This window comes from Centroberyx affinis, unplaced genomic scaffold (assembly GCF_046629955.1).
Source record: "Centroberyx affinis isolate AG114_WGS23_722 - 3 ecotype Tasmania unplaced genomic scaffold, CSIRO-AGI_Caff_v1 ptg000713l_1, whole genome shotgun sequence".
Taxonomy (NCBI): Eukaryota; Metazoa; Chordata; class Actinopteri; order Beryciformes; family Berycidae; genus Centroberyx; species Centroberyx affinis.
Window position 1 is genome coordinate 276,924 of NW_027279330.1, and position 17,533 is coordinate 294,456.

Here is a 17,533-nt window from a genome sequence, read left to right on the forward strand (position 1 = left end):
TTTCCCTTTGGTCTGAAAAGGTTGCTAGTCCCTCCTGAGAAATAAAGTCACCAGGGGGAACTGAAAGTCACTCAGTCTAGAGACAAAGTCGCTGGGTTGAAAACAGTGGTGTCAACTACAGGTCACAGTAAGCTGCCATGACTTGATGATGCTGTAGTTCTTATAGAGGTCAGTAAAAGTCACAGATTGCCCTGAGCACCATGGAACCAGTTCAATAATTCACAAGCTTGGAGGAAGATATTTGATAACACTTTAATAACACATCAGACAAATTAGTGCCACATGAACATAGATAAGATCAGAAGGCATATGCAAGTGTGTATAAAAAACAAGTGAAAACTTAATGCTTATTACATGCTTGCCAGCCGTGAGCCTCTTGGCAAATAATGTAACAACAACAAAATTTTTCTATGACAGTCATGGATGCAGAAAACACCTCTAATCGTTCAGTAACACCACTTATTGAGACGACAAAAGGTTTGGAGTCAAACGATTTTACAAGTCATTTGTTTACAGTCTTGGATAACATCATGACTTCTAACTGACAAGATTAATAAACTCTGGATAGAGAACAACACAATATTTAGTCTATATCTAGTTTATTATACTGCAATTGAAATGTAATGATAATTGTACAGTTTAACAAAGTGTGTGGACCTGTGTGCTTCAGTTGTTGCATGGGTCAATGTTCATTATAAACAAATAATTTTAGTAGCTGATCGTGCATATTAGGTGATGATTTGATGATTTTCTTGTTTTACTTGAGGTTTGAGTCTTTTTTTCTAACTCTTTAAGGCTTTCATGATAAAAATGGTAACGTCTTATTTTGATGTATCCAAAATTTGTCTAGATAAGGAGTGATTTACTGTATGCGTTGACTGTAATTAGGGTGGTAATCAATTAAGCTGTTGTGGGATGGAGCCCATCTTATGTAAGCCTACAGTAAGTTTTGTTTATTGGCAAGGTTGTGGAATTTTGTAGTTATTTAAAGGTGTTGAGGGAGTTTTTAGCTGACCACTAGATGTTCCTCATTACATGAGCGCATATCAATAGGTTATTTCGAGGTCAACTTTAAAATTATTATTGGTTTTGAGTTGTTGCGTTAGCCAATATACAAGATTAGTGTATGTTAGCAGGTTATAATTGTTGTTTGCATTACTGAAGTTTAGGCATGGTAATTGAAATTAGTTTTGAAGTTTAAGTAATTTTCAATTAAGTTATTTTTTTTAAGTTGTATGATAGTTTTGAATTACTATTAGGCACTATGCCCATAAGAGTAATCTTACATGGGAGCCACCAGACGGCTGATAGGTAACTACCACAGACATTTAGACATACGGAGTTCAACAAGGACCTAAAAAAAACCTACAGTCACTTAGCAACTTCAGTCATCTAGATGGATCTAGATGTAGATACTTGCTCTGCTGGTAAGTAATAAAGAAGCAAGGCATTTTTATTGAATATCTAAGTTTACACATTCATTTTTTATTATTATGGTTGCGATATTCTGGCGCACAATGGTACAATGATAATGCTTTATTCTCCCTGACTGCTTGCAGTTTGCCTAGTAGGAGTGTTTGAATGCAATCACATGCCTTCTCTCAAACCATTTAGCATTTGTTAAATATTTGCTAGCAAAGAATTATAAAATATCTCTTCACCAATTGTTCCTTAATTTGGTGTGCAGGCTACTGCTTACTGTCAACAAACCAGAATCGAATGGCTTGTCATCTAATCATCTAAAAATAAACTAAATGTTATCCTTTTCCTGCTTATGGTGTCCATATATCAGAGCTGAAGACAGTTAAACTCCTCTGGTGAAAATGCTATACTAATTCAGGAGTGTGCATTTGAACTAGTTAGGTTGGTAACATTTGCATCCATCATGCTGGCAGGCATAAGGCTTGTGGGTTCAATACTGGGCAGAGTGTCACCCCAAAAGGAAGCAATTATCCTTGGATGCATGAACAACCCCTACACAGATTTAAACTGCTCACATTGGCAATAAGGTAGTAAGTGTAACTTCATGTGCTGAGTGGCAATACTTCCTAGGACCACAAGCAAGAAAGAAAGAGACTCCAGTTCCCATTCTAAATCCACATCAGGTCTTACTTCATACTAAGAGGAGGAAAACGACCCAAACTTAACAATACTTTTTCAGGTCACTGAGAAAAATGTCACAAATGTAAATAACAAATTATCTGAGAAATTTTGTTATTAGTAATTTTCTAGACATCAAAACAAAGTGAGCTGGAGAGGGAGAGAGTTTAGAGAGATTTTAACCCCAGAGCCTGACAGCAAGCAGTGGGGGGGTGTTGAGTTGTGTGGGGTGGATGAGGAGGAAAGCGCTCTCTCTCTCCTTTTTGTCTCTGTCCTGTCTTCTGCGTCATCGCATTGAATTACATCCACATCTGGAAAAAACATCTGTATCCTCTGCACACTCAGCCAACTTCTAAGGTCATTAAGCAGATATGCTAAGCAATGAAAATGAATAACATGAAAGGTTAATAATCCATCACTATATAAGAGCTTTGACATGCCACTGATACATAATACAAAATGCTTAGGAAAACTTACAGTCTGACATACAAGCAAAGCATCATCCCAATTTTTCTCCAAAAACGGTTTAGCCTATTTAGAAGAGGAATCCTTGAGTTAAAACCTAGTTCTGTAAACCTGGCACGAATCATTCTGATTTTTAAGAGGCACTGCAGGACTTATGAAGCCGATCAATCACAGGAGAAGCCCTAGAGGAAGCTTCGGCCTTCACACAGTGTGCCAAACTGTTTTAGCACAAGCTCAGCGTGACATTGTTTGGAGGAAAATAACCTAAAAATCTTTGCCAAGGCAGGGAAGTCCCACTCTCATTGTGATTCACAGTTGGCTCGACGGCAGTGGTGAAAGTTGGCTTTTGATTTGTTACACTTATGTGTGGAAAAAATAACAAGCAATCAAACAAAGCACACCGAGATAATGGTCTTGTGATAATATTAAACAGCTATATCAACAAAACAATCTCACAAGGCTGTTTTTGAAAGCTTCCTCTAGAGTGGCCAATTCATATTAGACTAAAATAAGCTATTGAATAGACCAACATCATTCATCGAAGAAGGGAGTACATGAAAAGAGCGGTGTTGTCTCATCGTTACACAAAATTAGTAGTGGATCACAATCCTTGAAATTAGACTAGCAAATCACTACTGCTATTCCTAACAGGTCCTACATCAATATTGGAGGACAATACATGGGGTTGGCTGGGTTACTTTAAAAATGCATTCCATTACAGTTACTTCATCATCAAAACTGTAGTGATTACCCAAACTCAGTAATGTATTCTGATCACTTTCAGTTACTTTCAGATCACTTTCTCATATTTGAGGTACAAAGGGGCACTTAGGAAAAAGTGAAAAATTACAAAGTTCAGGAAATTCATTTCAGGTTTGCATACAGACACAAAGTTTCTTCTGTGCTATATTTTATAAATTATAAATGGCCTTCTGCATTTCTCGCTTTCACTTTAAAAGTATTCCCAGAAGTAATCCTCTAATTTTTCCACACGTATCTGTAATCAGAATACATTATTGTTTTAGGTAACATAACGGAATACAGTTACTTTTTTTGTATTAACACCGTTACTAAGCAACCCTGAAATACACTATAGACATATTGCACAACAAATCTTCAGAAGCACTCTGGGAAAACACTGACAAAGTCAAAGAATTAATGGCATCTTGGTTTTTCTTTTTTGGGCAGTTGAACAACAGAGAAAATCATTGTGGAAGTGCTTGAAAATACCATTCAAATAAACTCAAATAAACTCTTACTCAATCCTCCTCTGCCTTGACTTCCTCTGTGTTGGCCGCCTCTTTCTTCTCTTCGTTGACGGTGGCTTCTGTTTTATCCGCTGCTTCTTCTGGCTCTGGGTTGGATTTCGGCTTGTCTTCCTCCTTCTTGGGTTCAGGAAGAAGGATGACTTTCCCAATGTTGTGGCGCTCATGCATGCGCCTCATTGCATCACCCACCTGGCAAAAGACAGAGGAGCAGATGTACAGATTAGACAGTTTTCCTCCTTAAAAAGAGGGAATCCCTGATTTGAATCCCTGGACCGTGCAAAAATCTGTGCAGACGTGAATAACTAAGTCGCCTGAAAAACAAGTTGCTCAGCGGTCGACAACCGAAAACAGATTGTGATGGACAGGTCCCAGGTGTGAGACTCAGTGTGAAGCAGAGTGTTGCTGAACAACAGCGGCATACCCAGAATACATTCCCTAGGTAAATGAAGATTAAAAAAATGGGTACTCTGAGGAAGATATTATTAATTCAGCTAATTATACATTGTATGACAGGTAATGACAGACATGCATGCATCCGTGAGCACACACTATTACCTGCTCAGTCTTAATGGGGAGAAAGATTTATGAAAATAAAAATCTACTTCCTATTAATCCCCTGCTTCAGCGATCGCCGCTTCCTTATTTGTAAACACACAGACAGGATTCTCCCTAATCACACTCAACATGGAAGCATCCCCTCTGACTACTCCTGAACCCAGTCAGAGACACTCAAAACACAGATATCCCCCCTAATGGCTGATGCCACGGCAACATCACCTCACATCTCCATCACCTAGCAACAGCTGCTGAGGACCGTCTCATCTGATGGGGTGACAGAGGCTCGCTCGTCTGCCACAACATCCGAGTGACGGGAAAGAGGAAAACACCACTGGGAGCTTTGAGTGTCTGACGCACTAAAAGCATCAATGGACCTCCTGTGTTTTCTCCCACAGTGGACAGCTTTTCTCAGTCTAGTGTGTCACGATGATTAAAATCTTATGTCGGGCTAAAGCTGCAACAACTTGGGCATTGCCTACCCACTAGACATTTTTATTTTTTTGGCATTTTTTGTCTTTATTTGATAGAAACAGTAGAGAGAGACAAGAAATATTATATATAAAACACAATAAATTGACAAATTTGACAATATCTACATTAAGAAAATCATACTGTAGAATACACATAGATGCTTGTTTACTAATTTTGGAGATTTTCTTGCATAGATATACATACCAACTTCTAAAATCAGCATACTTAAAAGGCCTACTGATCTGACATCTCAGATAAATGCTACACTGAGATTTGTTACACTAACCTCCTCAAAGTGGTAGGTTGAGTCAATCCGGGGCTTGATCTTCCCCTGGCCGTAGAGCTCCAGCAGCGTGGCCATCGTCTGGACGATGAGCTGCTCATCGCTCATGTGGCCCAGGTGGAAGCCGCACACGGCCTTGTTGGCCTGCATCAGCTTCAGCGTGGTGATAGACAGCTGGTTGTACCAGGTCTTTGCCATGGCCAGCAGGTTCTTCTTCTGGCCCGTCACGCAATTGGCCGCACCTGGAATTAGGGTAAGGAAACAGAATAGAATAGAATAGAATAGAGAAGTCAGTGAGGCCAGACCATAAATTCCTATTAAAATGTCCAGCATGTCGCTCTAGAGACTGGTTACAGGCTAAAGTTTATCACAGTGTTATGATTTTAATTATGAATAGGGGAATATGTGAGACAACAACAAGCAATAGGGACATTACAAAAAGAATATAAATATTTTAGCTGAACATCAGATTCATATCGATTATAGAGCTAAATCCTAAGGGAGGAATGAATGAATATTATTTTGGCTGCCGTTTTCAGTCAGATTTTTTTGAGTCAGATTCCTTTAGGAGGTGTAAGAGTATGAGCTATAGGCTAGTAGCTCAAGTCTCACACCAGATGTGTGGGTGTTGGCTATCCTTCGAGTCCTCTTGAATGGAAAACTGATTTGTATGCCAAAATGTCAGACTGTTACATCCAGAATGAGATCATTCTGAACTAAGGTTAAACCTCAAGTTAAATTAACAATATGCAGCAAATGGAACTCAAAAAATGTCTGGAACATCAGTTTTCTCTAGATGTTGTGCCTTACCAAACACTATAAGTGTGCCCATTGGTTTCAACAAATTGTAGCCTTTTTGGGTATCTGAGCCACCAAGTGGGTCCAGGACTATATCCACTCCTGTGGAGAGACAGAAAGAGAGAAAGAATGGATGGAGTACAAGAGTGAGGGTGAGAAACATTTCTTTCTGTCAACTTGAAATTAAAGTGATACCAAAAAAACAAAACAACAGATAAACTGTACAAGTGAAATATGAATTCAAGAAAAAACAACTTGGCCTGTTTATGGTATTAACTAACAGTTTTGCAAATTGTATTAAACTGATGTGACATATTTTTGCCTTTACACATTAAAATATGGAGTACAAGATGACCAGAGTTACTTATCTCACCCTTAGGGCTGATTTTGCGGATTTCCTCCACATAGTCCTTGGTGCGGTAGTCGATGGGGTGAGTTACCCCGCCTTGGACAATGGTCTCGTGTTTGGAGGCTGATGCTGTGCCAAAAACAGTCACATCCTGCACAGTCTGACACAGCTGAGTGGCAGCAATACCCACACCACCTACAGAGACAGAGATGACATTACCAGAAACTGTTCTTCCACATTCTGCAGTATAAATAAAGTTCTGCATGATCACTCGCTGTAATGCTGGGTGATTTAACCACGGAAAATGAAAGACATTCTTGTTATTTCAACTTTAATTGTAAGAGTAACTGTAGGTATTTCAGTATTAGTATGGAGTGGGCCAAGCTACTCCACATTAATATTGTTCTCAGCTGCCAAATATGAATCACAATCTGAAAGGCCAAGTGCAATAAATACAGAGATTTGCCTGACATTTGTTGGTACAGGAACACACTGACAAATCATATACATAAAGTACAGACAGGCACACATGTTAAGGGACAGCAGGACCTCCTCTTCAGTGCAAGGAGCCAGTGCAGGATATACAATGAATAGTAGAATATTGTACATATCGCTCTACATATCTACATTCAGCATTCTATCATGTATGTATACTGGCAGTGTATCTTACAGTAGATTACAGGATGTCAGAGTCAAGTGGTGCATTAGAACAATATACCATGAGCTATTTGTACCGAATAAGATAGAAATGCATGTACTAAGTTCTGAGCATTGGAGCACGAACGTGGCATAGTGTATAAAACCTGTGCAATGAAAGACCTCCTAGGTAATAGTAAATATGACGGACTAAACATTAACAGTAGTGGGATTACAGTGAATTCCATCAGTGATAACAACATTGGGTAATAACAAATCGGATGGACTAAACAGTAACAGTAGTGATATTACAGTCGATTCAGCAAAGGGGGGATGATGGGAGGTTTCTGTGTTTTTTAGGATGGCTGAGTCGTAGCAAGACTGGCTGAGATGGCTGACGGCTCTCAAGAAGAAATTCTTGAAATAGTATACGGTGCTGGTCTTCATGTAGCATCTCCCAGAGGAAGGGTTTTGGAACTGAACAGGATCACCAGCAGTCCCTCCTGCCTTCTTCTTCGCGCTGGCATCACACGGCTGATTCACCGAGGTCAGCTGACAGCCGCCCACTCAACCCACTCAACTCTGAAACTTGGCCTTTGAGTGGCGGGACTCAGAGGCAGAAGAGGCACTAGAGCGTGATGGTGGATGTTAGGATGCTTACAGTAACTGATCTGCAGAACTGGAAGCGGACTGGTTGTGAAATACTGAACTTACTCAGCTGCTGCAGCAAGAGCATCTTTTATTCCTTTACTCCTCCGTTCAGGGTGAATTTCAGGCCGTTTCAATTAATCAGTTCTCCAGCCTCAATAACTCACACTTAATGATAACAAAACTGTGAGGCTGCACAAAGTTGTGATTCATGACACACAGAGACAACCTTGATGCGAAGCCTTGAGAAGAAGAAGCTGAAAGAAGAATGGTGTTCACCTTGTTGCTAAGGAACCACTGTGATTGGTTGATGGGAGCAGTATATCGAATTATAACATGATGGCAAATAGAATGGAAACAAAGAACAACATCAAACTCAGTATAACAACAAATACCAACAGCCACCAGGAGAGTGCAAAGTTTTTGTAATCAGTACTTTTATCCTTCACATCTAAAATATTTCTCCAATTAGGAAAACTTTTCCTGCTTACGTGCATTTTCAGGGAGACTTTATAAACAAAATTTTTGAATAATGTTTTGTAGACTTTACTCTTACTTTTTTGTCTAGGCCCAGCGCAGAATGCATGAAATAATACTGCGATTAAGATGTGGAGAACCATGATATTTGTCCCATTATTGGAGAGTGATAACCACACTCCTAATAAAGCTGTCTATCTGAGTTTTCGCATCAGAAGTTATGACACCTGCCCAATTATACCATCAGTTGTTCTTTTTTCCAGCTACTGTCTTTGATTGCATCCAGTCTTCATTCTTCAAGTCTCAGCAGTGGATAAATTGTGGGAAAGATACATGGCAGCAACTGAATTACCAATGGAGCAATAAGACTGCAGTTTATGACAGGAGGAAAATTATTGGGGTTGCTTGTAGCCTACAGGGAAGCAGGTAAATTACATTTTTTTCCAGTCAATAAAAGCAGTTTACAAGAGGAATATGACCAGAACCTTCTTCTGCAGTGTATGCAAACAACTTAATTATTCTCATAATCAAAGTAAAGCAATAATTATACATGTAAACATAGTCATTGATCCCCTAGGTGCTTTCGGCAGAATTTAGAATTGCTTTTATCTGACTTTACTGTCTATACATAATAATTCCATCAAAGGGAGCATGTACCTGCTCCTTGTTATGTGGAGGCTATGTTTTCAGTCCTGTTGCGTGGCTACACACAATATTTTAATATAAACAAGACATATTTCTCTTTCATGGTCTTGGAGCTGTTTTTGAAATGTCATGTGTTACCAAAGCAACCATGCCTGATAATGATCTAGTGTGCCATTTTATAAATGAGCTGCCTAGAGGCCCTGTCTGTGGTTCACACACACACACACACACACACACACACACACACACAACAACTGTCAACAACTCCCATTCCCCATTCTCTCTCTCTCTCTCACACACACACACACACACGCACGATATCTTCACCTTTGACCCACGATCTCCTGGCTGATAATTTCCTACACAGACATGTATTCAGAGCATTCAGCATTTGGAGAAGTGATTAGTGACCTGGAATGACCCAGCTGTAATGTTTTACAGAACGACCAGAAGACTCGGAGATGTTCAATGGGCTTATTTGACAAAGCCCAATCTTGCACTATAGACATATGAGCAATTGGGTCTCTTTCTATAATGACTCCAGTCAATTTTATTTTCTTGAGACTTGACTTGATGCATGAAGAGAAGACTTGAGACTTGACTTGACTTGGGTTCTGGTGACATGGGACTTGACTTTGACTTGTACTTTGATGACTTGAAAAGGTTTCTAAAGTCTTGACTTGAGATCTTGTGTTTGTTTAAACGATTTAGATTGAAAGTGATGAGATTTATTCCACCGGATGACTGAATTTAAATTCTGTTTTCTGAATTTGTATGGAATGATTGAATTTATTGAAGTTGAAACTGATTATAGAAATCAAACTCATGCTGCTCTTACCAAGTTTTTATCCTATTAAAACCATATTGCATTGAAAAGTCCTACATTTTTAGTTTTCTTTAAGAAAGAAATTGATACTGGTCTCTTGATTTGTTCTGACTTGCAGTATGTGTGTGTGTGTGTGTGTGTGTGTGTGTGTGTGTGTGTGCATGTGCACCTGCCCCTGCGTCTTACCTGCTGCCATGTGGATGAGAACACTCTTGCCTGGCCTGATGTTGCCCATCTCAAACAGCGTCATGTAGGCGGTCAAGTAGTTCACGGGGAGAGCAGCTCCCTCCTCGAAGCTCATTGGCTCAGGCATGAGGAAGGTGTGTTCGGCCGGCACGACCGCCATCTCCTGCCACACGCCGCTGCGGCTCAACACGATCACACGGTCCCCCACCTGAGGGAGGGAGGGAGGGAGGGAGGGAGGGAGGGAACCAAGTTAGTGAGGAGAGAGGGAGGGAGAAAACGGAACAATAGAGGTGATGGCGAGTGGAGACGAGAAGAAGCAGAAGTGGAGGAAGGGAGGAGAGGAAGAAGGAGAAAACAAAGAAAATGGGAGGAAGAGATAGAGAGAGATAGGGAGGGAGAGGAAGTTGCTGGTGTGTGTGTGTATGTGTGTGTGTGTGTGTGTGTGTGTGTGTGTGTGTGTGTGTGTGTGTGTGTGTGTGGGTGGGTGGTAGTGTTAATTCAGGTCCAATTATCTGATTGGAACACTTCAATAGTATTCCACAGGAGAGAGAGAGCAGAGCTAATTTATTTTATAATGTAAGAACTCTACATCAACTGAATGTACAATTCAAACAACCTTGAAACTTTTTGCCTTGCTCTCGACTATTAGATACTGAAACTTTTTTAGTTCAACGCTGCTATACGAGTCGGGACAGGGGGCTTATGGGAAACGCAGTTCCTACTTGTGTGTTCTTCCACAGAGAAGCGGTGCTGTAAACATTTCACTGGTGTTGCGAAACATGCCAAAAAAACGAAGGGCACAGGAAAGAGGTCTAATCCGACTGTGAATGCTGCAGCGCTTCCTGTTAACACAGCTTCAAGATCACTAGGCCACACCCCCTTCCTGCTGAACACACACCCGTGACAATAGATAGATCACACACACACACACACACACAAAGAAATATTTACACACAAACACATGTACACACAGATATATTAACACCACATTAAAACACATATATCAAAAACACAAGGTCACACACACATTTTGCATATCACCATTGTCATGAAAACCTCATAACTCATAATAGTTTTAATATTTTCCTTTCAATTGAAGGATTACATGTTCTTTTATGGGTTGAGAAAATTGTGCAACCCTTGGTCTTATGACACTATTTTAAATCCCATTGGGGTCAGCATCTTAAACAGGGATGAAACTGCTACCAATCTCATCACACAACACTAAGTTGATCAAAATGCTTATTTGCCAAAATGCTGGTGTATTTCTTTCAAGAAAGCTGGTTGGATAACAATGAAGGACAGTAATTGCTGTTTCCATCTTGAGCAAAATCAATCAGGATGTGAGGATGAATCAGCAAGAGACTCTGGCAAGGTTTCTCTCTCCTATACAACACATCTGCTCTATCTCAACTTCACATGCTTCTTGTAGGAAACGGCTTCAGCCCTCTCTGTCCAGGTCTGGCAAAGTCCCGCCGCTTCAGCCAAGAGCCACAGACAGGCCCAAGGAAAACAGGCTCAGCCCCTCTCTCTCTCCAAAAAAACACGGGGCTTGGCTTTCTGCTGCTGTCTGTCACTCCCTGTGCTGCTGCTGCTGCTGCTTCTGGTGTTGTTGCGGTCTGGTGTCTTGTGGTCTTGCTGCTCTCTTCCAAAAAAGAGGTGTTGGAATGCACCACTCCCCCCTATAGGATTCTTGTTCTTGGAGCATGGAGAGGAGGATGGAGGGAGGAAGGAGAGGAGGGCAGGAGAGGAGTGTAGCAAAGTGAAGGAGGAGGAAGAAGAGGAAGAAGAGGAGGGGGAGGAGGGAAATTCCAGACTGACACTGAGGGACAGGGAGGAGGTGCACTAATGCAAGTGTATTTCCACATAGGGAACGCACATGCAGAACTTATTCATAAAAAAAACAGTATAATGCAAGTGTTTGCATCCATGCCGCACACACACACACACACACACACACACACACACACACACACACACACACACACACAAAGGCAGGCCTGGAGGAAAGATTCAAAGGTCAGGTCTGTAGATCAAGCAGATTGGCTCTTGTCATGACAGTGTTATCGTGTCCAGCTCTCCAGCGAGGCTCTAAGCACCCAAAGGCCTGTCAATATCTTATCTCATTTCACTATTCAGTCAGAAACTGGGCAGCAGGTTGGTTAAGGAGGCATTTGAGTCCTCTAAGATGCGATGGTTCGATTCTTAGCACTGACAGTGTCAATCCTACAGAAGCAAACCCACATCCGAAAACCTCAGAATGAAAACTAGCTACCATAAGGGAAATATTAGATGAGATATCTAAACAAAAAAAAAACAGTTTTCAGAGTCTTTCTCACAGATATGGAAGCTACTTTCTGTCTATTAAAACATCTGAAAACAAAAAAGCACTGAAATGCATAAAGTATTTGTCTGATGGTAATACTGTGTCTATGTAAAATTGTAACACTGTCTGGATGTAAGAGGATGCTCTCTTGACATCTCCTCTGGCAGTTGTTTTTTGTTATTTATTTATTTTTTCTTTTCTTTCTTTCTCATAAGTCATGTCTTAACTCTTTATTAACATTTGTTCAACACAAATGGAATTGTCTAATGCACTTTTTTGTGTAATTGTCATTTTCAACTGTTTCAATACAAAAAATAAATAAATAAGCCAAGTATTGTGACATGAGGTAATGGAGGTTGCTTGCAATATGTTGCTGTGGTTTTATCGTCTATATGTCCTTGTAAAAATCAGAGGTAACAAACTCCCACTGGAGAGATCTGAACCTTCTCCCTGAAGCTGGGAAAACATCGCTATAGCTGCAGGCAACAAGAAGGCTCCAAATGAGCCAATCTGCGGTTCATTGGATTTTAAAGTGCACATCTCACAACTAACATCATGATGAGCCAGTCTGAGTCATCCCTCCTCACCCTGCCTGTCACTCTCCACTCTATACTGTCCAATAAAGCAGAAATGCCATAAAAACAATAAATAAAGGCTCACAAACCCTGGCAGATATTGACAGGCGGATCTGGGGAATTTTATTGGGTCAGACAACATTTCTCAATTCTTCAATAGGAGGGTTTATGAGTTTAGAGGTGGCGAGGAGGGAGTGTTTGAGAAAGCCCATAGATACTGCAGATGAACAGCGTACCAAATACCAGCTATTGGACAGACTTGCTAAATCTAAACAAAAAATATTAGTCTTTCCAAATTGTTAACACTTGACCTCTGGAGAACTCTTATCAACCAATAGGTAAATGTAACCTTGTGCTGGTGATAAGCTTGTAAAAACAGATCAAGGACATCCTGTAAATCAAATGTAACAAGTCTTGTAGGCAGTAATGTTACATTCTGCAGCAAGTGAGCCTCTATCCACACATAGGTTTCCAAATGCAAAGGTCGCATTAGATTAATTGATTAGACTGATTGATTGGGTGGAGTTTATTCCTACCATTTCTGCTCTTCTATTCCTCATTAATAACACTTTTCACATATAATTCAGAAGATGTTTAGAGATGCTTCAAAATACACAAAAATTGAACATATGTATGTGACATCCATTTGAAAATATATTTTGGATATATGGGTAGATATGTTGTCAGCAGCACTTAAGAAAGAAAATGTATTTCCAGTGTCCAAAATATATAATCTGTATGTACTCTTTTTTTTTTGGGGCAATTTCTGTGTAGGCTATTTTAAAACCTGAGTCTAAACACATTCTTTTTTTACAGCCTGCAGCCTAACAAGAGGTGAGGTAACGCCCAACTTTAAAATACAGATTGGAATTATGGGATTTATTGATAAGACTTGTCTTTAAATGAACAAATGAGGCAGTCATAACAGCCAGTGGGTCGTGATGTTGGTGAGTGGTTCACATGCCATGGAGGACCAGTAGTATGCAGATTATCATTCCAACCAGTTTTCACTACTTAGCACAACTCTAACAAGAGAGGCGGAAACTAATCAGTGAAGTAAGCTGGTGTAGTGTTTTGTTGTAAAGATTAAAACTCTGGGACAGGGATAAGAAACAATGTGCCATGATGGACCAATAGGATCTGCAGGTTTTCATCCCAAATGAGCTGGTGCAGTGTTTGGAATGAAACCATCATACTCTTGGCCCTCCCTGGCACATGATTGGACACCTCTGACCTTGGGCTTACGGGGAATTTCCCGGGTCCGAGAGAGCATTCAGTACTCACTTTTCTATCCTTCACATCCTCCCCGACGGCTTCCACCACCCCGGAGCCCTCCATGCCCATGATGACCGGCGGGGAGGGCAGCAGCTCGTACAGCCCCTGTCTGGCCAGCAGCTCCGCGAAGTTCAGCCCGCACGCCTTGACCCGCACCAGGAGCTCCCCGCCCTTCAGCTGCGGCTTGCTCTGCGTCTTCACCTGCAGCTTCACCTTGTCGTAGCCCCCGTACCCCGTCAGGACCAGAGCCCGGCAGGGGAGAGCCTCTTCCTCCGCCGCGGGGCTGCTGCTCCCCGACTCATGCGCCGCATCCGAGGAGGGAGCCGGCGGCGGAGGTTCATCTGGTTTCTTCTCCTGCTCGGTTTGTTGTTGCTCTTGTTGTTGTTGTTGTTCAGCTGCTGCCTCTTCGCCAGACATGATGAACACTTCCGATGTGCGCTTCCTCGGCTTTAAATTCACTAGTTCTGCCTGTTTAGGGCGTTCCTGGAAAAAGCACTTTATCAGCAAAATCTGGAGGCAAATTAAAAAAAATCGGTTTATACTGATGTATATAGTTTATACTGATTTACAGTCATAAAGTAGATGAAACTTACTGGACAGAATCGTATATCCTATGCAAAATCAGGTTATTTCTGCGTGGTTTCCAGTGTACGCTGTCTGCTCAAAAAGTGGCCAGTGTCAAGTCAGCCAAATTAAAAATGGCTGTTCCTGTTTCAATTTCCAAAATAAAACCCCCTTTGACGAGCGTGTTGAAGTATTTTGAGTAATATCCCTACATACTAAAGTGAAATAATACAGATATTTAGGGAGGAATATATATTTTGTTAAGGTCAACGAATTTTTTTTTTTTTTAACCCGAAATGTACTTATTTATTAAGCACTTTGTCGAGAGGAAATGTCATGAGGAAATAAAATACCATGCCCTATATTAAAATAACAAAGACATAATACTATTTTTAATATCTGCTTACAGATAGACCTTCACTCCATATTCAATGTAATGATTCCAGTATTCTGGTAGGATTTCATTGTTCTGTACACTCCAATACTTGTTCCCTTGAAATAGAAAAAAAGTAGACCTATGCTTTTATTTTAAATGTCAAACGCGTAACTTCCTGTATTTTTGCAGCTATCCCCGGTTAGTTTGACGCAGCTGAAAAAGTGACAGATCCGTTGTGTTGGCAAGGAGCGCAGAGATGTGAGCCAGAGGGGAGAGGGGAGTGGCGAGCTTCAAACCACGGAGAGTGGATTGCTGGCAGAGAGAAATGGGATTATTTGAGTTTTCAGTTGGAGCAACAGGTGAAGATATGGATGTACAGTATGGGGGCAATGCTGTTCAGCAGGTAAATAACTGTTACAAGCAATGATTTACTGGTATGTAAAAAGGTGAGCAAACTAGTGTGTAGGTATCCAGTTGGTGGCCATCATAATGCAATGGGCAATATAAACAAATCAGCTCTATTTTCAGAAAAGCATTCAGTTTTGCTTTAAAGACCTTATATAACTTACCAGGTTCATGCTACTTAATAGGATGTAGGCTATATGAATGTATATCATAAAGATCTTTGTCAAAAGGTGGGTCAACACTGTTCTGCAAATAACAAGATAGGTAAATCAAGTTTAGATCAAATATAATACTATATATACAATGTATATATTGTGTTTTTAAATTGATGAGGAACATTCTGTTTTCATTCCACAATATTTCAAAGCAAATATCCTAAATTTACTACATTTATCGAACATACGCAGTTTGTTACTTTAAAGAAAAATGTTTGCAAAATGTTATCATTACATATATAGGCTGCATTATATTTCAATTACCGACCTCAAGCTAGTCTTTTTAAAGGAAGCAATCAGAGTGGACCCCTATGCAAGAGGTGAGAGCTTTGAAGATGAAACACTTTGTAGCAGTGAAATACCTGGATATTAGAATGTGTCTCTGTATTTCTGTACTTTTCCCGCTGGCAACAGCCTATGGCATTGCCTCTATTACCCAACCACATACACATACATACACACTCACAGATGCTGACACACACTCCGGCCACCCTGAAATGTCACAAACCTGCCAGAGAGGTTGCTATCTCATCATGTCACTCATAGCTGAGTGAGTCAGACGGGAAGTGAAGGGATGGTGATGAGATAGATAAAGATGCTAAAGGACAGGAAATACCTTGTTTAACAGAGAGACACATGGCAGGCCAGGGCTGCCATTTTCTATTTCCTCTCCCCCCCTCAAGTCTGAAGTAAGCTGTCACTGAGGCATGGAGAAGGGCTCGATCTGGACAGATATGTACACAAGCAAGTGTGTGCATGCATACACACAAGCACACACACACACACACACACACACACACAAACACACTGTCACATGCATGCACACACACTTGCATCATACAGCAGATTCATAACAGACTAAATATGGGTCCAAGGGAGATGTTATTCAACGTCTTTTGTGTGTCTATATTGTACACATACACACACACACACACAGTTCTCAGTTTTTCCACTACCAAAGCCTTTTTCAGTCACATGTGTGATGTTTTTGATTGCACAATACGACTACTTGTTGCTGAAGTATTGCTATCTGTTAAAAACTAAACAGCTGCTATCAGTCACATTGCAATTTGAAAGGGCAAAGCCATTATGCATTTCATACCCTTATAATGTTGACATACTTACAAGTTTCTGCCAAAGGTTTCTACCTCTTATAAACTATTCATATGTATTCTCAGACTTTGCCTGGTCCTTATCACATCCCCCTCCCCCCAATTCCCCCAAAAAAGGCAGAGAGTGTGGGATGAATCTTATAGCTAACAACCTCTAATTTGTAGAGGAGGATGGGAGGCAGCTGGCTACTTCTGTCTCCACCAACACACCTTTCCACCTCTGCAGCACTTTTGAAGTTTAGAAGCACTTTTGGCTACGGCTAAAATCTTTGAGAAGTTCTTTAAAAGAATATAGCTCATCCCAAAATGAAAAGTCAGTCGTTATCTGCTCTCGCCATGTCAGCTGAAACTCCTTTTGAACTGTAGTTCAAAAGGAACACGCGCACCGCTCTGGAAGACTGCTTGTCAGTGATGAAAATATAGGAGATAACGAGGTAAATATTGGACTTTTGGACCCACGGTGCAATCGTCTGGCTACAAAACACTTGGCGTGTGCTGCAGGAGCTGTTTGGAGAAATGTGATGGACGATTTCTGCTCTTTTTTTTAGGAGATGTAAAAAGATGGCCCTATTAACTTCAATACTTCGGGAGAAGGCTGAGGTGGAACTATAGAGGCTAAATCACTGGGTGTTTGGTGGTCTTATACCAACTTCAACAGAGGTTCAACTGACATGAGGGTCAGTAGATAATGACTGAATTTTCATTTGGGGTGAACTATTCCTTGAAGTGAAACTTCAAAGAACAAATTAATTGTCCATTATTTTTTAAAGTCAATTCCTCCTAAAGAGGGATGATCCCCCTCTAGATAGTGTCAAAAGGGCCACAGAATATGAAAACGTTTTTAAAGGTTTGAGTCTGCAGGCTAATTGAAATTACTTCTAATGACAACTTGGAATCCAGGAAGGTGATTTTATATCCTTACGCCTCTGGACCTGACTAACACATGGTTTCACGTTGAGGACTGGATTCTGAGTG

General features: G+C 40.7%; 1 protein-coding gene across 3 annotated transcripts; it reads right to left on the reverse strand.

Moving 5' to 3' along the window:
* Positions 1-238: 238 nt before the first annotated feature.
* LOC139644139 (synaptic vesicle membrane protein VAT-1 homolog) lies at positions 239-14,549 on the reverse strand. 3 transcript variants are annotated; one of them, XM_071519514.1, is made up of 7 exons: positions 14,480-14,549; positions 13,896-14,369; positions 9,711-9,918; positions 6,317-6,487; positions 5,956-6,045; positions 5,149-5,387; positions 239-4,022 (listed from the first exon to the last, which is right to left on the reverse strand). In XM_071519514.1, the coding sequence occupies exons 2-7, from the start codon at positions 14,301-14,303 to the stop codon at positions 3,825-3,827; spliced, it is 1,314 nt and encodes a 437-aa protein (XP_071375615.1). In that variant the 5' UTR covers positions 14,304-14,369; positions 14,480-14,549; the 3' UTR covers positions 239-3,824. The 3 variants fall into 3 exon arrangements, with proteins under 3 accessions (XP_071375615.1, XP_071375616.1, XP_071375614.1); XM_071519515.1 differs by having other exon boundaries at positions 13,896-14,396; positions 14,480-14,544; XM_071519513.1 differs by having other exon boundaries at positions 13,896-14,539.
* Between the last annotated feature and the right edge of the window lie 2,984 nt (positions 14,550-17,533).